This window comes from Capricornis sumatraensis, chromosome 8 (genome assembly GCF_032405125.1).
Source record: "Capricornis sumatraensis isolate serow.1 chromosome 8, serow.2, whole genome shotgun sequence".
In the NCBI taxonomy this organism is placed as follows: Eukaryota; Metazoa; Chordata; class Mammalia; order Artiodactyla; family Bovidae; genus Capricornis; species Capricornis sumatraensis.
Window position 1 is genome coordinate 111213994 of NC_091076.1, and position 24521 is coordinate 111238514.

Sequence of the window (24521 nt, forward strand, 5' to 3'; positions counted from 1 at the left end):
AGGGACTCTCAAGAGTCTTCTCCAACACCACAGTTCAAAAGCACCAATTCTTCAGCACTCAGATTTCTTCACAGTCCAACTCTCACATCCATACATGACCACTGGAAAAAACCACAGCCTTGACTAGATGGACCTTTGTTGGCAAAGTAATGGCTCTGCTTTTTAATATGCTGTCTAAGTTGGTCATAACTTTCCTTCCAAGGAGTAAGCATCTTTTAATTTCATGGCTGTAGTCACCATCTGCAGTGATTTTGGAGCCCAGAAAACTAAAGTCAGCCATTGTTTCCACTGTTTCCCCATCTATTTCCCATGAAGTGATGGGACCGGATGCCATGATCTTCGTTTTCTGAATGTTGAGCTTTAAGCCAACTTTTCCACTCTCCTCTTTCACTTTCATCAACAGGCTTTTTAGCTCCTCTTCACTTTCTGCCGTAAAGGTGGTGTCATCTGCATATCTGAGGTTATTGATATTTCCCCTGGCAATCTTGATTCCAGCTTGTGCTTCTTCCAGCCCAGCGTTTCTCATGATGTACTCTGCATAGAAGTTAAATAAGCAGGGTGACAACATACAGCCTTGACGTACTCCTTTTCCTATTTGGAACCAGTCTGTTGTTCCATGTCCAGTTCTCACTGTTGCTTCCTGACCTGCATATAGGCTTCTCAAGAGGCAGGGCAGGTGGTCTGGTATTCCCATCTCTTTCAGAATTTTCCACAGTTCATTGTGATCCACACAGTCAAAGGCTTTGGCATAGTCAATAACAGAAATAGATGTTTTTCTGGAACTCTCTTGCTTTTCCATGATCCAGCAGATGTTGGCAATTTGATCTCTGGTTCCTCTGCCTTTTCTAAAACCAGCTTGAACATCAGGGAGTTCACGGTTCACATATTGCTGAAGCCTGGCTTGGAGAATTTTGAGCATTACTTTACTAGCGTGTGAGATGAGTGCAATTGTCCAGTAGTTTGAGCGTTCTTTGGCGTTGCCTTTCTTTGGGATTGCAGTTGTTGGATAACAGCAAAACATACATTTCTACAGTTGATAGAAATAACTTTACTGAAGCTTCAAAAATTAAAATTAAAAAGATGGGCACACTAGCATCTCGGGGCTTCCTAGATGGACACTTCTGCCAGCCGCCACCGCAAGCTGAGCAATCCTGGAGACATACCCCCTGCCCTCCCAGCCACCAGTGTGTGCCACGCAGTGAGTTGGAATAGTCCATCCAAACGTCGTGGGTGACTTCGGTGCTCAGAGCCCTCAAACATGTGAGGGGCGGCCCTGCAGCAGCTGCTCCATCCACAGGTCCTCCACCAGCCTTCACGCGCACTACGGCAGCCGTCCTCAGCCACGAGATTGCCAGCCAGACCCAGCAGAGTGCGGGCTGCGCATCGTCTGGATGGATCCTCAGCACCGAGGACAGTGACGCTGGGGGCGGGGCGGGGGAGGGCCCGTATGGATATTTGTAGAGAGAAGGGGCATCGTTCAACGCTGGGTCTCCGCTCTTGCTTCTCCGGCCACCTCCAACTTCTTTCCTCCCCTTGCTAGCTAATTCCTACTCATCTTTACAGTCCTAACCAGTAAGCTCCAGGGAGTCCCTCCCAGCTCCCCTCTGGAGAAGCGGCCTTTCTTTCCTGTGGTCCCACAGCTGTATCTTTCATGCGCTTCTCGCCCTGGGCCTTATTGTTCGAAAGGTGAGAAGCCCAGCGCGACCTTTCTCATTTGCGCCTGTGAGATGTATTAGTGATAGGCTAATTCTGTCCCCCCAGAATGTCAAGCCGATTACATCCAACTCAGGTGATAAAAGCCTCAGGGGTGGGAGATGCTTCTGGAGTTCCTGCTCTTCCGTCTGCATGCTAAAGGCTGCCTTTCCTGTCTTGATTTTCCACCAGACTGTAAAACCCTCTTAACGGCAGAGCTGGCCGGAGCCTCCCAGTGTGACTCATGATGGGCCCTCAGCAGAGATTCGGTGTTGAACCGCTACAGCTGGGAGACTTAACAGCAGGACCACTGCGCTGGCTGGTGCTCAGTTCAGTTCCTCCTCCCTGAGACTGGCTGTCACCAAGACCAGCGTGTCCCTGCATGTCCCCGTCTGCTACACAGGCATAAAACCAGTCTTCACCTTGTCCCCGTGGACTGGTAGGCATCACATGGTGTTTATGCCCATTTGGTGCACTGCCTCAAGGACAAAGAAGTAACCCCCCCATCCCGCGATGCTGAGGATTTACAAAGGGAAGACAGAATGGGACATCCCAGAGCAAACAGCTCAGAGTTAACGGTGAAGTGCACAGGAGAGGATTTCTCCCTAAGGAGGGCCCTCCCCCCTGGATTGCTGAGTTCTAAGGTCAGGGGCAGAGTAGAGAAGGCTGGAAGGGGATGCCCTGGTAGGGGAGGGTCTTTCTCTGGCTGATGTAAGTCTCCCTCAGAAAGACCCTCCTGCCCTCGCTCTCGGGCGTCTATCAGACTCCCCTCTCCTGCAGTTTCCAGCACCTGCCCAGGTCCTACAACCTCCCCAAAGCAGCAGAATGGCTGAGAAGGCCCTGAAAGGCAGCAGAGCACGTGCATTTCTGCAAAGAGTCAGTTCTGGAAAGAGAAGTCACACCCCAGCTTTGGAGTGAACTTGAAACCGTGCACCTCATTCTGAGACTTGAACCCACTGGCCAGGGCACAAGCCGAAACCCAGCTTGGGCCTTGAACACACCTGGTCTCCCGATTAACGAAGCTCAGGTTCTTGATGTCTCCTGGCAGAAGAATTCAGTGAGAGACAAAGTGATGGGTAAGAAGGGGGTCTATTTAGAGAGAAGCGCACTCCAGAGACAGAGTGAGGCCGTGGAGAAGGTGAGTGTGGCTCCAGGGGATGGGGGCTGTCGGTATTTATAGAGGTGGGTAACTTCACAGGCTAATCAGGGGGAGGAACATGCCAGCTATTTTGGGGAAGGGGTGGGGATTTCCAGGAACTGGGCCACCGCCCACTTGTTGACCTTTTGTGGTTAGCTGTGTAACTATCATGGTGCCTGAGGGTGTGTCATTTAGCTCTCTGCGTGTTTCAGTGAGTATATACTGAGGCGCAAGAGCTAGCGGAAGCCAGCTGGCCAGCCATCTTGGGCCCATTGGGTTCCAATCAGCTGGTGTCCTGTCCTCAGGCTGCGTCATTCTTCTAAAGGTTGTGCCCTGCCCCCTCCTCTCCTGCTTCAAACCGACAGCTCAATTCATTCCTCACCAGGGCCGTTTTTAGAAACAGCCTCAAGCTCCTGGGGGCCTCTGACCTTGCAGGGGTGACCGCAGAGCAGCAGGGACTTGCCTCAGAAGGAAATTAAGGGCAGAGAAGGCAAAACAGGGAAGACGAGAAGGCAACTGCGCCCAGTTAATAGATCACGAGTGAACCTGCAGAAGCCAGCATGCTTACCAGGTGCCGTGACCTAAACCCCTATGCTCGCTGCGGCACTGTCTACAGCAATCAGGCCAGGGAAGCAACCTGAGTGTCCGCTGATGGACCAAAGGGGACGCGGTGCACACGGGCAGCGGACTCCTACGCGGCCACAATAAGGAATGAGCTTTTCCCATCTGCAGCTGCATGGATGGATGCTATCCTTAGTGAAGTAAGTCAGACAGAAAAAGGCAGCTACTGTATGGTTTGGCGTATATGTGGATTGCAAAACAGGAAAACAGATGAACCAAGACAACAAAACTGAGAACAAACATGTTCTTGCCCAAGGGGAGCAGGAATGAGAGAAATGGGCGAGGAAGACGAACAGGGACATATTCCCAGTTTCAAAATAAACGAGTCATGGGAATGAAATGTACAGTGTGAATAACAGTCACGAACTATGTCGTACGTCTCCATGGTGACAGACGACCACCAAGAGGATGCTTGCATAGGTCACAGAAACAGCTGATCCCTGCCTGTGCACCAAGAAATAACAGAGTCTTGTAGGTGAATTACGAAACCGCGCGGGGTCCTGTGGGGCCCTCCCAGGCATGAAAGCCTTTCCACGTCCCCCATTTCTCGTTTGCAGAAAACAGGCTCCACTCAGCCCCTGTGACCTTCCCTGAGTTCCGAACGTGTTAGTGTCAGTTGCTCAGTCACATCCGACTCTTTGCGACCCCGTGGACTACAGCTCACCAGGCTCCTCTGTCCATGGAATTCTCCAGGGAAGAAGCTGGAGTGGGTATCCATTCCCTTCTCCAGGGGATCGTCCCAACACAGGGATTGAACTGGGGTCTCCTGCCTTGCAGGCAGATTTTTTACCGTCTGAGCTACCTGGGAAGCCCCTAAGTTCTGAAGGTCAGATTCAAATAGCTGCTAATCACGGAAGCAGGGGAACTGCATGGACCATAGTCAGACTGAAAAAGAAATGAATGGGGGCCTCCCTGGTAGTCAAGTGGTTAGGACTCCAGGCTCGCACTGGAGGGGTTCCATCCCTGGCTGGGGAACTAAGAGTCCACAAGCCTCAAAGTGAGGCCAAAAAGAAAACCAAACCAGAAAACAATGGTTGACGACTAAGCCACATCCCTCAGCCACCCCTTCCACCTGCGCAGCACACAAATCCTTTGTCAGCTTCAAACGGAGGAAAACTACCGAGATTCCAATCCCCACCCCCTTCAACAGCTGCCTTCCCTCTTCCTGGCAAAGCCAGCCCAGGCCTTGAAGGACACTCTTGGCAAACTCCCCTCTCCCACCCAGCCCTTAACGAGAAGGCTCTCGACGGGAGGATGTTGATTCCGCCACTCACTAACTCTCTGCCAGTTATTTGACCTTGAGTCTCTCACCTGTGGAAGAAGTGTAGCCTCGGGTCGTGGCAAGAACCGAACAGGGCAATGCCCAGGGCCTGGCGCCTGGCAAGCACTCAGGACGGGTTAGTTACTATTATGGCAGGTTCTGGTCCGGCATGCACGGTCCACACAGATTCCCTGGGGCCTCCCCTGGGTCTGCTCTCCTGCACAGTTCTCTCTCAGACTTCACAACATGCAGAGAAGCCAGTTCACATGGACAATTCAAACGTGTACTGTTTCTAAGAACACAAACCACAGCTAACGTATCTCCAGTTGCTCTTGGTGTTTAGTCGCTAAGTTCTGTCTGATTCTTTGCGACCCCATGAGCTGTAGCCCACCAGGCTCCTCTGTCCGTGGGATTTCCCAGGCAAGAATGCTGGAATGGGTGGCCATTCCTTTCACCAGGGGATCTTCCCATCCAGGGACTGAACGCGAGTCTCCTGCATTGGCAGGCGGATTCTTTACCACTGAGCCACCGGCGAAGTCCGTATATCCACACTGTGTGCTGCGCTCAGCCACTCAGCTGTGTCTGATTCTTTGCCACCCCACGGACTGTGGCTCTCCAGGCTCCTCTGTCCATGGGGACTCTCCAGGCAAGAATGCTGGAGTGGGCAGCCATGCCCTTCTCCAGGGATCTTCCCATCCAGGGACTGAACCCAGGTCTCCCGCATTGCAGGCGGATTCTCCACCAGCTGCGCCACCGCTATATACCTGTCCTTCTTTGGTAAAGGTTACTGGAGTGTGGTTGCTTTACAGTGTTGTTAATTTCTGCTCTCAGCAGAGCGACTGGGTCACACACACTCATTCTTTCTCGCATCCTTCCCAGTGTGCTGTCACAGGACACTGAAGGCGGCGCCGTGTGCTCCACAGTAGGGTCCTGTTCACCCACTCTACATCTCCTAGCTTGCATGCCCAAACCCCCACTTCTTCCCTTCCTTTGAGACACTCTTTTTCAGACTCTTTCCCGTGATGGGTTATTACAAGACGCTGAACATAACCCTCTGTGCTGCACGGCAGGTCCTTCTCATTTACCTGTTTCATATGCACTGTTGCGTATCTGCTAATCCCAAACTCCTGACACCCCTCCTCACCTCTCCCCTTCGGCGACCCTAAGTTTGCTTTCTACACCTGTGAATCTGTTTCTGCTTTGTAAACAAGCTCACTGGTGTCAGTTTTTTCAGATCCCACGCGTAAGTGATATCGCGTGGTATCTGTCTTTCTCTGCCTCGCTTCACTTGCTATGACCGTGTCTGAGCCCATCCTCGTTCCTGCAAATGGCATTATCTCCCTCTTTCATGCATTCATTTACTTTTGGCCATGCCCCCTCGACCTGTGGGATCTTGGTTCCATGACCAGGAATTAAACTCTCGCCCTGTGCAGTGGGAGTGAGGGGTCTTAACCACTGATCCACCAGGAAACCCCGATATTTCATTCTTCCTCACAGAAGCCAGCTCGTCTATAGGAACTGGTTGCCACAATCCTAAGAAACGAGCACACGGAAGAAAGGGAGATGACAGGAGAGAGAGTTTCTCAAGTCCCCCTTGGCCCCTGTTTGGCAATAAGTGTTCTTTCTGAGAGTCACGGCTCCCCACCAGCGGCGAGCAGGCAGGCAGGGAAAAGCCTGCAATGAATCAACCCTGGCCTCACAGGAAGCGCGTTTTCCTGTCAACAAAGTGCAGAGTGAAAAGCTGTCGACACAGGCCCGAGGGCCCCGTCACAAGGCTGCGACAGCCAGGGCGAAGGGAGGAGAGCCCCCCAGGTGCGTGTGCCTTTGGTCCCCGAGAGGCCCTTTCCGCTGGGGCTGAGCACGCAGGTGGGGACAGCTCGCGAGGAGAGCCCGGGGCCTCACAAATCTCGGTTTAAATAAGGGGCCACATACTTCCCCACAAACCCACTCAATGTACAAAGCAGAAGTCCTTGAGCATTAGGCAACCCAGTTCCCGCTGAGGCTCTGGTCAATGCTAGGGATTAACTCTCCCTGGGAAGAAAAAGAAAAAATCTGACATGAAAAATCTGGGCTGACATTTCAAAGCACCTGGAACTCCTGAAGCCCAATTATTGACGAACAGATATTTATGAACTGTCTCCTAGGCGCCAGGCACGGTGCAGCTGTACAGGCGAGGAGGGCAGACGAGGCATTTCTCCTCCTGAAGGAGCTAGAAGGGGTCTGCATAGCCTCCTGCGGCTGTCGTAACAGACCACAAACCGCGGGGCCTGCAATTACAGAAACTGATTCACAGTTTGGGAGGCAAGAAGCCTGGAATCAAGATGGCACAGGGCTGATTCCTTCTGCAGGTTCATCAGGAGAGCCCATCCCAGGCCTCCCCCCGGGTTTCTGATGGTTGCCTGGCAACTCTTGGGGGTACCTCACTCCAGCCTCTGCCTCCATCTTCACTTCACCTTCTCTTCTGCGTCCTTTCCTCTTCCTTCAAGGACAGCAGTGGCTGGGCTGAGGGCCACTCTCAATCAAGTAAGACATCACAGGGATCTTTAACTAATGACATCTGCAAAGACCCGATTTCCAAATATGGTCACATTCTGAGGCTCTGGGCAGACGTGAATTTGGGGCTGATGCTTTTGCACCCAACACAGGTGGTCAGCTGGTCAAGCAGTCACCATGAAGAGCAGCAGAGATGATGTCAGGGATACCTGAGACAGCCAGGTAAGCCATCCCGAGGACCCCACGCGGAACTGGGAACCAGACGGTGAAGGAAACCAATTAAGCAGCAGAGGAAAGTGGATTGGACCATAAAGCTGGACCATACAGAAGGCTGAGCACTGAAGAATTGATGCTTTTGAACTGTGGTGTGGAGAAGACTCTTGAGAGTCCCTTGGACTGCAAGGAGATCCAACTAGTCCATTATGAAGGAGATCAGACCTGAATATTCATTGAAAGGACTGATGCTGAAACTGAAGCTCAGATACTCTGGCCACCTGACGTGAAGAGCCAGCTCACTGGACAAGACCCTGATGCTGGGAAAGATTGAGGGCAGGAAGAGAAGGGGACAACCGAGGATGAGATGGTTAGATGGTGTCTGCGACTCAATGGACACGACTTCACAAACTCCAGGAGACAGTGAAGGACAGGAAAGCCTGGTGTGCTGCAGCTCATGGGGTCGCAGAGTTGGACACAACTTAGCGACTGAATAACAACAAACAAGTGAAAAGTGTATCAAGAAAAACTGATCATCATCTACACAGTGGATAACCCACAAGGACCTACTGTGCCGCACAGCGAACTCTGCTCAACACTCTGCAATGACCTGCATGGGAAGAGAATCCGGAAAAGAACGGATAGACGTGCAGGTATAGCTGAATCGCTTTGCTAGATACCTGAAACTATCTCATTGGTAATCAACCATACTCTAATACAAACTAATAGTTACATTTAAAAAAGAGTTGGACAAGACGAGCAACCAAACAACCACGAAAGAAGTAATTACATAGATGAGGATTAAACAGAGGAAGAAAACAGCTGAAGGCACGGAGGCGACCACGGCTGGTCCAGCAGGAGGGGCCCTGCGGAGGGCCAGGGCAGGGGATGGGCTGGGCTCGTTCGCTGCTCCTTGGAGTTCAGATTTTATCCTTAGGGTTACCAAACGCCTTTGAAGATGTTTCTAGAAACTTCCTCTTGGCCAAGGGGAGGAGGATGGATGGGAGTGAGCGACACCAGATGCAGGGACCACAGGGTCCCTATCTCAGGGAAAGCTCTAAGCATGAGGATGCTCGTGTCCCAACAGGCCGGCGGGGGTGATTCCCCACCAGAGGACTTTAACCCTGACAGACGGGATCCAGCCAGTCAGAGCAACATCCACCCAATAAGGAAAACCCAAAGTCTGGAAGCCCGACACTTTTCTCAGTCCCACTTTCAAAGAGGGGAAAGCTGCACTGGAGCAAAAAATTTATAAACACCTGGACTGGTTCAGATACTCACCCCTCTTCCTTTCCGCGGTCTTCAGAGTTAAGTGCGCCATACATGGGCCATAAATCCTGTCAGCTCACAATTAAGTCCTTTGGCCTTTGTGTGCCCCACTGACTTTCAGTCACTCTCCAAAGGTCACCTTCTCCCTTAAACTTCCAGGCTGGGGTCCGCACCCTCCCCACAGACTCCAGAAACTCCTGATGCAAGCCTGTGGACTAGACTGTAATGTGTGCTTTCCTTCCAACCTGTCTCCACTAAGAGCCTTGAGGGCAAGGATTTTTATCTTGTTCACCTTTGTGTTTCCACTTCCTAATATACACACACACAAAGTTAGTGTTATCAGAGTTCCGGCTTAGTGTGCTCACTGCTAGGGCCCTGAGTTTGACCTCTGGGCAGGGAACTAAGATCACAACAAGTTGAGGTGCACAGCCAAAAAAAAAAAGTATTATTGGATAGATGCATGCATAGATGGATGAAGGGATGGAGGGATAGGTGGATGGATGGATGGGTGGATGGATGGATGAAGAGATGGATGGATGAAAGAAGAGATGGATGGAAGGATGGATGGGTGGATGAAGGGGTGGATGGACGGATGGATGGATGAAGGGATGGATGGATGGATTTCTTCATGATGCTGTACTGGCTGAAAAACCGATTCATCAGTCAGTTAATTAAATCAACATGGACCCAGCAATTGCTCTCTAAGTGATTTTACACAGCCCCCTTCCCCCAAAGAGTCAGGATAGGACATCCAAAGAAACCTGGCTTGGCACCCCCAGCACTCACCTCATTCCTTCTGCAGCCATCTTGTCCAGGTTGGCAGTGTCCTTCGTGCCTGCCCAGTTGGCTCCCAGGTCACCCCACCCCATGTCATCCGCCAAAATGATCACGAAATTCGGTTTCTGGCCTCTTGTTTCCCCACTGAAGCTAAAATCCACGAGAGGATAAAGACATCCCAGGAAACTCAGCCCCACCAACAGGGCCTTCAGGGAAAGCCAGGCCATGGTGATCGGGGAGGGTTCCGAGCCTGCGGAGTGAGGCGGTGGGGGAGTTTGCCGGGAAGACACGGGGGGGTGATGGGGATGCCTACAGGGATGTTGGGGGCTACAGAAGCGAGGCCCCCACCTGGAACCCTAATTCAAGAGTCAGGAGACTCCAGCCCCGAAGGAGCCTTTCTCCAGCCCAGCCCTGGGAGGTGGCAGGCAGTGTGTGGCCGTCAGACCACAGTGTCAGCAGCTGCTCTCGGCCACTTGGGAAACGACCCCTCAGTCCAGGGCTGTGTGAGCCGGAGCACAGGCCGTGCAGCTGTTCAGGGCTCCAGCTGGCGAGTGCGGGACAAACGCTCACATCTGTGAGACACCTGGACGGTCCAGAAGCCACAGTCCTCCCCAGTTGAGTTTCTGAGTTCCAGATGGTGGAAGGCTTCGTGTGTCTGTAAGGTTTCCTGAAAGAACAGAAATCGACAAGAAAACAGAGTTAAAGCTGCCAGTGCAGCTGTGTTTTCTCAGTAGCTTAGGAAATAATCACTTTCCCATGCCAACACATGTTTTCCTTCTTATTCGAGTATTGAACGGGTTCATCAGTTTCTCCACCTGAGAATTAGTGATGCTAATAATATCTGCAATAGACTGATGATTACAGGGCTGGAATCAACATTAGGGGTGATGTCTGAACCCGCTCACCGTATGGGGGAGCATTCTGAGGCCCCGTGTTCCAGATCGGGGGGCAAGACCCAGCACCCCACTCTGCGAAACACCAGTGTTCCCCGACTGCCACCCCAACACGTTTCTCTGACTCAGGAGAAACCAAGCGCAAACGTGTCAAACCGATCGAGGATTCTAAAAGGGTGAGACCCTTACTACCAAGTCCTGCTTCTTTCTAACAGTCAAGCTGTTCAAGTTTTGTTTGTTTGCGGGTTTTGTTGCTGTTGCTGTTTTGGGTTTTCGGCTGCACCTTAGTTCTCCAACCAGGGATAGAACTTGGGCCCTTGGCAGTGAGAGCACCAAGTCCTGATGACGTGGAATTGATTGGCATTTATTTGGAAATCCCAAATGAAAGAGCGCTCTGCCCTTTTTTTTTGGTTGCGCTGTGCATGCAGGGTTGCAGCGCCCAGACCGGGGACCGGGCCCAGGCCCCTACAGCGGGAGCTCAGAGTCTGAACCACTGACCCGCCCAGGAAGTCCGTCTGTACACAGTTCTTGATAGAAAGTAACTGGCGGGAAAGGAAAGGAAAATAATTAAGTTAATGGTTGAATCTGAGTGGACAGTCCAGGGAGCTCACCGTAGAACTCTTTCCACTTTGCTGTACATTTGAAATGTTTCATAATAAAATGTTAGGAAAAAATGTCCAAAGAGCGTTTAATGGAAATGTGTCCCTTTACATCTTGACAATGTAATTTGTAAAGAGAAAATCTTAAATCAACCAGTGCTTCTCACATTTTGATGCACATACAAGTCAACTGGAGGGTTTATTGAAATGCAGGTTCACCAGGTGAGGCTGGTACCTGGAAGCTGTATTTCTAATGTAGTCTTTGGATCACATTTTGAGTAGCAAGATACTTAAGGGAAAAAAAACAAAAATCAATGACTTCCCTGGCGGTCCAGTGGCTAAGGGTCCAGCTGCCAATGGAGGGGACACGGGTCCGACCCCTGTTCGGTGAAGACCCCGCATGATGTATGATGTGGGGCACAACCGTGAGCCACGCCCACAAGCCACAGCCCCCGAGCCACGTGCTGCAGCTGCAGAAGCCTGTGCTCCACGGCAAGGGCCACAAGAAGCGGCACTCCGCAGCGAGAGCGCAGCCCCCGCTCCCCACAGCTAGAGAAAGCCCACCCGCAGCAAAAGACCCCACACAGTCACAACACACGATAAACCAAATAATTCAAGACAGACAAAGGGAAGCATGTTAGTCGCTCAGGCGTGTCCGATTCTCTGCTACCCCACAAACTGTGGCCGGCCAGGCTCCTCCGTCCCTGGGATTCTTCAGGCAAGAACGCTGGAGTGGGCTGCCACGCCCTCCTCCAGGGGACCTTCCCGACCCAGGTCTGCGGCACTGCAAGCAGATTCCTTACCATCTGAGCCGCCAAGGAAGCCACTAACAGACAAACAAAAATTAAGATTCTGGTCCCAGAAGAAAACAAACCTGACTGGAGGCGATTAACATAACTAGAGATGATTCAGCTTCCGTGGAAAAACACAAAAGCAATGAATCAGGTTGAGTTTTGAAAGACAGAAATGGAAGGTTATGCTTTCAACTGCAGGCTGCAAATGGAAACGCAGAATAAAACCATGTTACCCCCAGTTCACCTAAAAGCCCTAAGTTGACTAGCTTGGTGAGGAGACATAGACTTGAAATTCTGGATCAGATTTTAAAAGTCTCTATGGAATACCCAAGCTATTAAAGGGGAACCAAATTATAATAAATAAAGATGCTACTAGGGCTGGGACTTCCCAGGTGGCGCTAGTGGTAAAGAACCCGCCTGCCAGCGCAGGAGACGGGTTAGAGAATGGGTTCTATCCCTGGATTGGGAAGGTCCCCTGGAGGAGGGTGGGGCAACCCACTCCAGTGTTCTTGCCTGGAGAAAGCCCATGGGCAGAGGAGCCTGGCGGGCTAAAGTCCATGGGGTCACCGAAAGTCAGACACGACTGAAGCGACTCAGCACAGCACACACTAGGGCTGGGGTTTTGAGAGATGCCATCTGTATCGTTGCCTTTGAGGAAAGAATGAACAGCCCACAGATCCAGCCAGCCAACCCAATGGCCAACAGGCTGGATGGGAGCGGCTGGAGGCAATGTAAGTTCTGGAAGATCCAGATAAACTCAGAAGGAGAGGCAGATATGCACTTCATCAAAATAAAAGGAATTCCAAGTCAACAGCCACGGTCATCTGGAGGGCAATGAATCAATTGTTCAGAAATGCAAATTCCTCCGTTTTCCAAAAGGAAAGTTAATATTTCAAACTCAATTAGATTCAACTGGTCTTTGTTGATCTTGAGGCCCCAAAGACTTCTCCCTTTCTAGAAGAAAAAGCCTCTGCACACAGAGTGGGCCCACAAACACTTGTTGACTTGTCTCACTGTACTGGCTTCCGACCATGAGCAACAGTCAGAGGAAGCTTCTCTTCTCAAAGTCACTTAGCTTGGAACCCTAGAGCGCTCCAGTTCTTCATCCATAATCCATTTCAGAATGAACCAACATGAAACCTCCCGGGGAGTGGGGGAAAACCACTGAAGAAGGAAGTTAAAGTTAAGGTGGGAACAGAAGTAAACAGATTGTCTTTCTTATGAATTCTATGATAAAACATTCCTCTGAGGTTTTTCAAAGAGGATCATTAGTCCTTACAATTTTTATAGAATGGAAATAAGCTAATTTGGCCAGTACACCATCCTTCTCCTCCACACCCACGCCTCCAGGGAGACATTTAATACTTTCCCCCACTTATTGTTTTTAACTAAAGGGAAAAAGCAAGTCAGACCTTCAAAGAAAGGACTCCAAGCCACGAACCTTGGTTAAGATCCAGGCTGACATTATGGAAAACAGTATGGAGCTTCCTCAGAACATTAAAATAGAACGACCAGAGAATCCCACAATCCCACTTCTCAGGGTATATCCAGAGGAGATGAGACTACGATCTTGAAGAAATACCTGCATACCCGCCTTTACTGCAGCATTACTCACGACAGCCCGAGTATCCAGTAACGGTGAACAGGTCGAGAAAATGCGCCGTATTACACACTCACAATGGAATTAGTGGACCTTAAGAAAAGCAGGAAATTCTGCATTTATAGCAACCTGGATGAACCTGGAGGATGTTCTGCGAAATTAAATAAGCCAGGCACAGAAAGACAAATTTCTCCTGGTCTCACACAGTGCTCTCACATGTGTGGAATCTAACAAAGCAGAACGCGCAGAAGCAGCGAGGGGATGGTGGCTGCCAGCGGCCGGGGGTGGGGGAAGGGAGCTTGTCAAAGCACAAACGTTCAGTTATACGGAACCAACCACTTCTGGGCACCTAAGGTACAGCACGCTGAGCAGAGTTCACGAAACGGCACTGCCAACTTCAGATTCACCAACAGCGGACCTTCAGTGTTCCTACCTCCAAAACAATTGCAAAGGTGACCATATGAGATGACGGATGTGTTGATTAGCTTGACTGCGGTCATTTTATAATGTATGTATATATCAAAACAATACATTGTTCAGACAACAAATACAGTTCATGACAGTGGACATGAACTTGGGCAAACTCCAGGAGACGGTGAGGGACAGAGAAGCCTGGCATGTTGCGGTCCATGGGGTAGCAAAGCGTCGGACACGACTCGGTGACTGAACGGCAGGCAAGCAATGCAGTTTTGATTTGCCAGCTGTACGTCAGTAAAGCTGGGCTGTTATTGCTTTTTTAAATATCCAAGCTCAGGGACTTCCCTGGTGGTCCAGGGGTTGGGACTCTGTGCTTTCAATGCAGGGAGCACGGGCTCCATGCTGGTCGGTGAGCACAAAGATCCCACAAGGTCCTGTGTGTTAGCTACTCAGTCGTGTCCGACTTTGTGCCACCCCATGGACTGTAGCCCACCAGGCTCCTCTGTCCATGGGATTCTCCAGGAAAGGACACTGGAGTGGGCTGCCGTGAGCTTCTCCTGACCCAGCGTTGGAGCCCAGGTCTCCTGAATGGCAATCGGATTCTTTACCATCTGAGCCACCAGGGAAGCCCCACAGTGCGCATGGCAAGGCCAGATGATAATAACAACACATAAAAATTCACAAATAAATATTCAGGCTGAGACTTTGAGCTCAGTGTCTTATCTGAGGTCCCTTTCCCCAATTTTCTTTATACATCACACTTCCCAGCTCAGAAGGGGGTGTGGTCACAGGCAAGGAGATCTCCTGCGGGCTTAGGAAGAGAGGGGGCGGGACTTCCCTGGTGGCCCAGCGGTTAAGACTTGGCGCTTTCAACGCAGGGAGCCTGAGTTCAGTCCCTGCTCAGAGAGCGAAGATCCCAGAGTTCAGTCCCTGGTCAGAGAAGGAAGATCCCACGTGCTCCTCAGTGTGGCCAAAAAAAAAAAAGGCAAATAAAGCCTTCACCCCCTCCGTCCACTGGGTTGGAAGTTACCTGACCACCCTACTCAACAAACCCCTCCAAGGAAGGCCCATGTGTGCCATCCAAGCAGAACTCCCTGGTGGTCCAGTGGTTTAGAGTCTGCCCTCCCAACGCAGAGGTACAGGTCAGGGAACCAAGATCCCGAAAGCCTCAGGGCAGGGCCAAGACAAAAGGCTGTCTGGGACAGATCTTGCTGCGGGAGCAGGAGCCCGGCCTGTGTCCTCAGGCTGCAGGACAGGGAACTCTAGCTGCTGATCAGTTTTGCGAGGGCCTGTGCTCTTCTCCGGGAGCCTCGGGGGAAAGCAAGCAAGGCGCTGGGCCTGCTAATTCCTGGTTCTCTTCGGATCCGGGTGGGCTGATGGGGAAAGGTGCTCATGACGAGGCAACGATGCAGTCTGTGGCCAGGAGCGCCGAGAACCCGCGGAGGAGGCCACCTGGAGACGCGCTCGCAGTCCGCACGCCGGCGGGAGGCCGGTCACCTGACCCTGGCTGCCCGAGGGGCCCCCGGCCAAGCGGCCCACGAGAGGGCCTCCAAACAGCTGAAACAACAAGACAGCCGGCGGCCCTCTCTGGCAGAGCGCTCTGTTGGTTTTCCAAAGACAAAGCTTCGGATGAGCTGAGGCCAAGAAAGACAAAGGCCCAGGGGGGTGTGATCTCTGGGCAGAGCTCTGTGGTTTCGCCCGGCAAGTCGGAGCGCGGGCGGAGGCGCTGCCGCAGCCGCGAGTCACGCGGGAGGCCCCGGGGCACCAGCTGCCCACGCGTCCAAAATGATCCGACATCACCCATCGGGGGACGTGGACCGAGGGGCAGTCTCGATCCGGGCGCTGTGCTTCAGCAGTGAATGAAACATGGAACCCACTGCCCGCCTGGCACCCCCTGCTGTGGGCGGGCGAGAGGGTGGGAAGATCCCAGGGGGCGAGTCAGAGAGAGGACGAACCCGGAGGGGACCCGGAGTGGGCAGGCGAGGGGCTGTGGGTTACGGAAGGTCAGGGGCGGCCCCACTGAGGAGCGGACCTTTCCAGCGGACCCGGGAGAGAAGCGAGCAAGACTCGCAGTTCTGGAAGGTTCTGCAGGAACGCACACCCTAGGAGCGCACAGCGCGGGGGCGGGCGAGCCCCGCGGCAACAGCAGGGCGGAGAAGGGCGAGGGTGAGACGGCCTCTCCCGCGCCAGCGTGGGATCGGAACAGGGCCCCCGGCTGCCTGGCTGGGGACGCGGCGCGGCGGGGAGACGACGGGGTGAGGAGCCGTGTGCCAGCCCGCGTGAGTCCAGGTGGGACCGGCCGCCAGGTGAGGCTGCCAGGGGCCCAGGGCGCAGCACTGAAGGCGGAGGCGTGCCCGCCCAGGCGCCCGCCCGCGAGCTCTGGCAAGAGCACCGCCTTCAGTCTCGCCTCGCCCTCCGCCAAGCCCAGAGCCGGGAAGGTGCGGCTGACTTGGTGCCCGGCGTCAGATGGATCCTCGCCGCTGAGCGCGATGAACCTCCTCGGGGCTCCTCCTTGATCCTGAGACCCCAACATGTCACTCTGGGGCCAGCCCAACTCGGAAAGATCCCCTAGGAGTGTCTGTGGTGGGCGGGGGCGGGGGGACTTCCCTGGTGGGACTCAGGTCGATCCCTTATGGGGAACCAAGGAACCACCTCCCTCGGGGCAACTAAGCCTGCGCGCTGCAAGTAGAGACCCAGTGCAGCCAAAATTAAGAGGGAAAAAAAAAAAGGAGTGTTGGGGTTGGGGTGCTGCGGTCTCAGTTCAAAAGGGGATGCAAAGGAAAAGCTTCGTTTTCTGTTCTGTATTTTTCTTTTTGTGTTACTGAGATATCACTGACACACACTCTTGTGGAAGTCTAAGGCGGGCAGCCTAAGGACTGGACAAACGTGTACTGTGAAATGATGACCACAATAAATCCAGTTAGCATCCATCATCTCCTATAGATACAAGTAAGAAAAGAGAGAAGAAAAGCAAATGGGTTTTCCCTTGTAATGAGAACTTTGAGAATCTTCTCTCCTAACAACTTGCAAATTCCACAGGGCAGGGCTCCCTACAGTCACGTGTCATACGTCTCATTCCCCACAACTCAGTCATCTAACCAGAACCAAGGAAATCTTTGAATACCTCCGTCCAAATTGGGAAAGCAATTCCACTTAGAAGATTGAAAAAAAATTTTCAAGGGACTTCCTCTGTGGTCCAGTGGTAAGATTCCGCGCTCCCAATGCCCAGGGCACAGGTTCAATCCCTAGTTGAGGAACTAAGATCTCAAATGCCACAGCGAAGATTGAAGATCCCCAGTCCCAGTGCAGGCAAATAAACAAGTGAAAGTATTTTTTTAAAATTTAAGCTTGAAGACGTCCAGCCAGGCCCTGTGGCTGGGAACATCAGCTTCTGTGGCCCCAGCAATGCCAGGGGGCAGATGACACCCTGCCTGGAGTTGGGCTGGAACCACCTGCTGGGATCAGCCCAGCGCGGCAGGAGCCAGTCTGGGAGAGCAGAGGTGACCTGAGGTCACAGCTCTGAACACTCGGCGGGCTGCAGGAGTTATATCTGGGTCCTTGAACACAGGTCAGAAAAACAGAGTAGATAGGCCTCTGAACAACAGCCTTTCTCTAAATCTCCGTCCTCCACTGGGAAGAAAACCCATGAGGGGTGGGATCCGATGAAAAGGACTTTCGTCAGGAGGGAGGGGACTTAAGTATACGGAGGGTGGATTCACGCTGATGCATGGCAGAGACCAGCAAAATGCTGCAAAGCAACAGCCCCTGATTAAAAATAACCTTTAAAAAAAGAGAAGCAAAGGGCTTACAGTCAATTACCTGAAATCCACTCCCTTAAGGCCTCTTTGCCAAATGTTTAAGGACTTTTTACAAAGCAGTGTTTATCTATTACTTATCAAACTTTTCGTAATGGAACTTGTCAAACACACAGAAGTTGAGAAACTCACACGTACCCGCCCAACATCTAAACTCAACAGCCATCAGCACAAGGGCGCCCCGCTTCATCCGTCTCCTCTCCCAGGCCCCCTCCCTCGTTCTCCACTTACACTGCGGTATTCGCAAACGAATCTCAGATATCATGAAATCTCATCGATAATCATTCCTATATGCTTCTCTAAGTTATAAGAACTGTTTCTACATATACTTACAATTCTCAGTAAAGACCCCCTTCAAAACATAATACAGTAATTTGTGTTCACTATCGAAAACCCAGTGAACGTTGCAATGTCCTCAGTCTCACCATTGGTCCTGGGTTTTCCTAGTTTGTTCTGGACTCCCCTGGTGGCTCAGTGGTAAAGAACCTGCCTGCAGTGTAGGAGCCACAGGACCCTTTGGATCGAGCCCTGGGTCGGGAAGATCTGGAGAAGTAAATAGCAACCCACTCCAGTGTTCTTGCCTGGGGAATTCCATGGACAGAGGAGCCTGATGGGCTGCAGTCCACGGGGTCACAAAGAGCCAACACTAAAGTGACTTAGCATGAACAGTTTGTTCTAATCGTGATCCAAACAGAGTCCGTTCTGCATTGCACTGGACTCAAGTGTCCCTTCTCATGTATGTGTTTCTCCTCTCTCTTCCCTACAACATGGTTGTAAAAAAATTTGGTTGTTTGTCCTGTAAAATTTCTGAACTTTTGGATCTGGCTGATTTCACCTCCATGGTGTCCCTTAAAATGTTTCCTGGAACTCTGTTCTGTTAATCTGTCGATCTAGAAGTGAGACTAGATTCAGGTGAGTTTTCAACTTATTTTCTTATTCTGCTTATTAATATGTTATTAATTTATCGGCTGCACTGTGGGCCCTGTGGGATCTTAGTTCCCTGACCAGGGTTAGAACCTGAATCCCCTAGTTTGGAAGTGTGGAGTCTCAACCAAGGGACCACCAGGGACTCCCTCAGGTGAGGTTTGTTTGTTGGCAGGAGGGAGGGACAGGCCGACCTTATACTTCTGTTCCCCCTGGTAAGACTGATCAAGGGAGTGTGTGTCAGAGTGTCATTTTTCCCCATGTCATTTCTGCATGAGGAGAGGGAAACTTTCTCTTAAATGCTACTGGAAAAGACCCTGGTGCTGGGAAAGACTGAAGGCAGGAGGAGAAGGGGACGACAGAGGATGAGATGGTTGGATGGCATCACCGACTCAGTGGACATGGGTTTGGGCAAGCTCCGGGAGTTGGTGATGGACAGGGCAGACTGCTGTGCTGCGGTCCACGGGGTCGCAAAGAGTCGGACATGACTGAGCGACTGAACAACCACCACCACAACTGTCTTTACTATTTGTGGAGATTTATTTTCTCCCCATATCTGCTGCACCTCTGCATGAAACCTGTGCGATTTCGTTATGCACTCAATGTTTGTGTCCTTTCAGAGTTCTACTGGTGGGACTTCCCTGGGAGTCCGAGGGCGAAGGTTCTGAGCGCACCATGCAGGAGGCCTGGGTTCAATCCCTGGTCGGGGAACTAGATCTCACCTGCTGCCAATAAAATTTTTGAAAAAAGATCCCATGTTTCGCAACTAAGACCTCATGCAGTCAGATAGATGAATTCACGTGTCGGTGCCTTTCCCCTCGTTAGGATAAACTTGCAGAGCCGCCTTTGGGAGACGTTGCAGGTTAGATGAGGACACAGGGCACAGCCCTCCTGATGGGACTCATGCCTCTGCAAGAAGAGTCAGGAGAGCACTTGCTCTGGCTCTCAGATGGAGACACAGAAAGAAGGTGTGGCGGCCAGAACCCTCCGCGAGAGCCAAGTCGGCCGGCACCTCGCTCTCAGCCTCCAGCCTCCGGAAGTGGGAGACAGGCTCCGTTTTCTCAGTCGCCCCTTCCACGGGGTTCACTGTGGCAGGCCCTGCGCCCACCCAGAGACTTGAGCTGTTTTATCTGAGAAGCTCAGGCTGAAGCCAGGGCGGAAGTAAGGGTCAGCCCAAAACTTAGGGGAAGAAATGAATGCTCAGTTCAGGGACTTCCCTGGCGGTCCCGGGGTGAGGACTCCACCGCCGTTGCCATCTGCTGTCGTTCAGTCCCCCATTCCTGTCTGACTCTCTGCGACCCCATGGACTGCAGCACGCCAGGCTCCTCTGCCCTTCACCATCTCCCGGAGCTCACTGCCACGGGCCGGGGTTTCATCCCTGGTTGGGCAACTGAGATCCTGCAAACTGTGTGGTCCTGCCCCTCATCCTCGTCCCACCCCCTGCAAAAAAAAAGAAAAAGAAAGTTCATTTCAGTGAAGTAGTTACTCGGCAAATCTGCCTTTTGTAGAACTGACTTTGGGGATGTGTTGACATTGACTGACTTTGCAGAACATGTGTCCAGGCTCCAGAAGAGTCATTCCTTTGCCGTGTGACTTTGGATAAGTTGCTGAATCTCTCTGGACCTCAGTTTCCCCACTTGCCTGAAAAGCAGGACCACAGAAAAGACCGTGCAGCCCAAACCCAATAGTGAGCATGAAGCAACCCAGTACAAGGGCTGGCTCCCCGACGTGCTCCGAGATGGGGGCCGTCCTTCCCTCCGCCAACTGTCTCGAAGATAAAGAGAGAACTCTGAGAAAAGCACTGTGCAAAGCCAAGGCGTTACCTCAGTGACTGTTAAGCAAAACGATTGCGAGTACAGATGGTGAAATCCAGAATGCCTGCAGCTGCCGGCCGAGTCCTTGTCCTGACTCTGCGCCGCTGGATTCTGAACCCAGAAAAGGTGAAGCTTACAAACACTGTGGTTGCCACCAGGACACACGGCAAGCAGGCGCGCTGACTGGCATTTTCAATGCTCTGATCCACAGAACTGGTCACACCGTCCCACGGCTGTCAGGGCCATTCTGGGAAACCCTAGAGGGTCCCTCTGCCCCCGGCAGCCTCTGGCGACAGCCAGCCTGGTATCGGGAGCAGGTGGCCTACCAACGCATCCGGCTCTGGACAGCAGAGCAGCGCGAGGTGAAGTCAAGACGCAGAGGGCATGTGAGGGGAACTGACTCTCTGCTGATGCCAACGGAAAGTGGGAATTACATAATGCCATTTGCAGCAACACGGATGGGCCTAGAGAGTGTCACAGTGAGGGAGTCAGTCAGACAGGGAAGGACAGATGTCACATGGTATCATTTATATATGGGATAATAAAAGGCACACGTGGGGCTTCCCAGGCCGTTCAGGGGTCAGGAATCTGCCTGCCAGCGCAGGGGACACGGGTTTGATCCCCGGTCCGGGAAGATCCCCCGTGCCGTGGAGGAGCTGAGCCTGGGAGCCAGGACGACCCAAACCCCCTCGCCCCAGCGCCTGAGCTCTGCGCTGAGACACTCCCACTCGCTGTGACAGAGAGAAACCGGCGCAGCAGTGAGGCCCCGGCATGGCCAAACCGAGTGGACTTCATCAGGGGAAAAATGAACTCGACTGTGGAACAGAAGCAGAACTCCTGAGAACACCAGCCCACGGTTACCGGGGTGAGGAGACGGGACTGACACGCACGGCTGCACACAAGCCTGGTGGCTCAGCTGGTCAAGAATCCACCTGCAATGCAGGAGGCTCCGGTTCAGTCCCTGGGCCGGGAAGATCTGCTGGAGAAGGGATAGCCCACCTGCTCCAGTATTCTGGCCTGGAGAATTCCAAGCACTGTGTAGTCCAGGGGGTGGCAGAGAGTCGGACACGACTGAGGGACTTTCACTTTCACGTGTAAAACAGACCATCTACAAGGACCTGCGGCAGAGCCCAGGAGACTCAGTGCTCTGTGACGGCCTATGTGGGGGCAGCATCTGCAAGAGAGCAGATGCATGGCCACGTGTAGCGGCCCGGTTCCCTGTGCTGCACGCCTGGAACTAACACAACACTGTGAATCAACTATACTCTGAAAAAAAAATTTTTTTTAAGTAGGAAAAGGAGTACGTCAAGGCTGTATATTGTCACCCTGCTTATTTAACTTCTATGCAGACTACATCATGAGAAACAGTGGGCTGGAGGAAGCACAAGCTGGAATCAAGATTGCCTGGAGAAGTATCAATAACCTCAGATATGCAGATGACACCATCCTTATGGCAGAAAGTGAAGAAGAACTAAAGAGCCTCTTGATGAAAGTGGAGAGTGAAAAAGTTAACTTAAAGCTCAACATTCAGAAAACTAAGATCACGACATCTGGTCCCACCACTGCACGGCAAATAGATGGGGGAACAGTGGCTGACTTTATTTTTCTGGGCTCCAAAATCTCTGCAGATAGGGACTGCAGCCATGAAATTAAAAGACGCTTACTCCTTAGGAAGGAAAGTTATGACCAACCTAGACAGCATATTAAAAAGCAGAGACATTACTTTGCCTACAAAGGTCCGTTTAGTCAAGGCTGTGGTTTTTCCAATGGTCATGTATGGATGTGAGCGCTGAAGAACTGATGCTTTTGAACTGTGGTGTTGGAGAAGACTCCTGAGAGTCCCTTGGACTGCAAGAAGATCCAACCAGTCCATCCTAAAGGAGATCAGTCCTGAGTGTTCATTGGAAGGACTGATGCTGAAGCTGAAACTCTAATACTTTGGCCACCTGATGCGAAGAGCTGACTCATTGGAAAAGACCCAGATGCTGGGAAAGATAGAGGGCAGGAGGAGAAGGGGACGAGAGAGGATGAGATGGTTGGATGGCACCACTGACTCGATGGACATGGGTTTAGGTAGACTCTGAGAGTTGGTGATGGACAGGGAGGCCTGGTGTGCTACAAGGCCTCCCTGTCCATCACGGGGACATTCATGGGGTCACAAAGAGTCGGACATGAATGAGCGACTGAACTGAACTGAACATTTTAATATCAGAAACATCCAGAAGGACTAGCTGTCACTGACGCAGAGCCAGGCGCTCCCGAAGGAGGGCCTGGCTGTAAGATGTGAACCGCACGAGGGCAATCCCCAGGCTGGTCCCCCAGCCCAGCGTGGGTTCAATCCGTGTCTGCCAAACAGAGTGCCTCTGTCTAAACCGAGCTACGACCAAGGCCCCCTCCCACCATGAAAGCTCAGCTCCACCTCAACACTTCCCTAAACCCAGACGACCTTCCCCGGCCTGCGGACTCGCACTTTCATAAGCACCCTTGCTGCAGCGCCGCTTAAGGTGACGACCACATGTGTCCTCCCTCCTGATCTAACGAGTAAACACTTTGAGAGGGCAGACCACATCCTCTGAGGTGTGGTTTTGCAGCCTGGGAAACTATTGCACTTGCCAGTGCACGTGGGTGACGGGCAGAGGCTGTTTTGACGGAGGAGCAGTGGGTTCCCCGCTCCTGCCCCGCCCCGGACCCCGGCCCAGCATCGAACTGAACTGCAGACCGCATCCCTGCTGGCTCACTGCCCAGAGTCCCCCTGCCAGTGCAGGAGATGCAGGTTCGATCCCTGGGTCGGGACGATCCCCTGGAGAAGGAAATGGAGACCCACTCCAGTGTTCTTGCCTGGAGAGTCCCAGGGACAGAGGAGCCTGGCGGGCTACAGTCCATGGGGTGGCAAAGAGTCAGACACACAGAAGTGACTGGGCAGGCACGCGTGCCAGTCATCTGGAAATGCGTGGATGCGCTGCTCCGACAGGGTTAAAACAGCAGCTTAACACTGCATTGCTCCTGGGAGCAGGACGGACTGTGCGTGTTTAGACGAGATGGGGAAAGCCAGCATCTCCCTTTAAGCAAGAACAGAGCAGAGGAGCAGGTTTCCATTCCCCGGACTTGAGAACTTCAACGGTTATCCAAAGGCAGCCTGAGTTGATGGAGTGGTCCCGCACCCAGCGCCTTCCAACAATCCCAGGGGGATTGCATGACTCGGCACTGAGTCACTGAGTCTAATACGACCAGCCTTTGATCCTGAAAGTGATGTGATTAAAACCACTTTGTTCAGAGAATTTTGGTTTTTGTTCTGTTCTGTTTTTAGGACTTTTGCAGCAGGTTAGAGACCACGTATAGAGACAGCATGGTCCCCTCTCTCTCTCTATAAACGGTGAGAAGAGGACAGAACTACAGGACCAGTGAAGGATGGAGACAAAAAAAATGACAAGTATCAGTGCTGACAACCAAGTTAAAACTCAGCATGGACCCAATGCACCCAGTGATACATCAACACTGCCCAGCGTGGCAACCAAGCCTGAGACGATTCAGACCCCAGAGGCCCCCGGTGCCCGGCGGGGAGGTGACCGCCTGTCCGCTCTCTGCCCCGCCTGCACCTGCCTCTCATCCTCTTCTCTCCCTCCCCCATTCCGCCCTGAAGTCCTTGCAGGGTCTCTGCCACCTGTTCCAGGCTCCCCAAGCTCCAGCCTCCTCAGCCCCCAGCCAGGAAAGCCTCTCAAGCACAGTGCTGGACCACCGGCCGTCACACGCCGAGTCAGTTACCCTAGCAACGCAGCACCGAGCTCCTCACACAGCTACTCGCTGCGGGAGGTACCATCATTATTAGTACTATTCGTATTACTATTCCCCAGGCTTCCCTGGGGGCTCAGACGGTAAAGAATCTGCCTGCAATGCAAGAGACCCAGGTTCAACCCCTGGGTCAGGAAGATCCCCTGGAGAAAGGAATGGCAACCCACCCCAGTCTTCTTGCCGGGGAAATCCCATGGACAGAGGAGCCTGGCGGGCTACAGTCCAGGGGGTCACAGAGTCAGACACGACTGGAGCAGCTGAGCAGCCTGCCCACATTATTCCCTGTCCATGGATAGGCAGAGTGAGGTGCAGAGAGGTCAGGGCTTCCACCCGACGGGACGCCGCTGGGGGGCAGACCCAGGATTCCAAGCCAGGCCCTGGAGTCCGCATCCACACACATCAGAACACTTAT

General features: G+C 52.5%; 1 protein-coding gene across 1 annotated transcript in view; it reads right to left on the reverse strand.

The window, feature by feature from the left end:
• ARSG (arylsulfatase G) overlaps nucleotides 1–24521 on the reverse strand; it is a 101410-nt gene that overhangs the window by 41961 nt on the left and 34928 nt on the right. The window contains exon 2 of the mRNA XM_068978939.1: nucleotides 9474–10131. Within this exon, the coding sequence (XP_068835040.1) occupies nucleotides 9474–9691 (218 nt within the window). The 5' untranslated portion in view covers nucleotides 9692–10131. The remainder of the gene's footprint in view (nucleotides 1–9473; nucleotides 10132–24521) is intronic.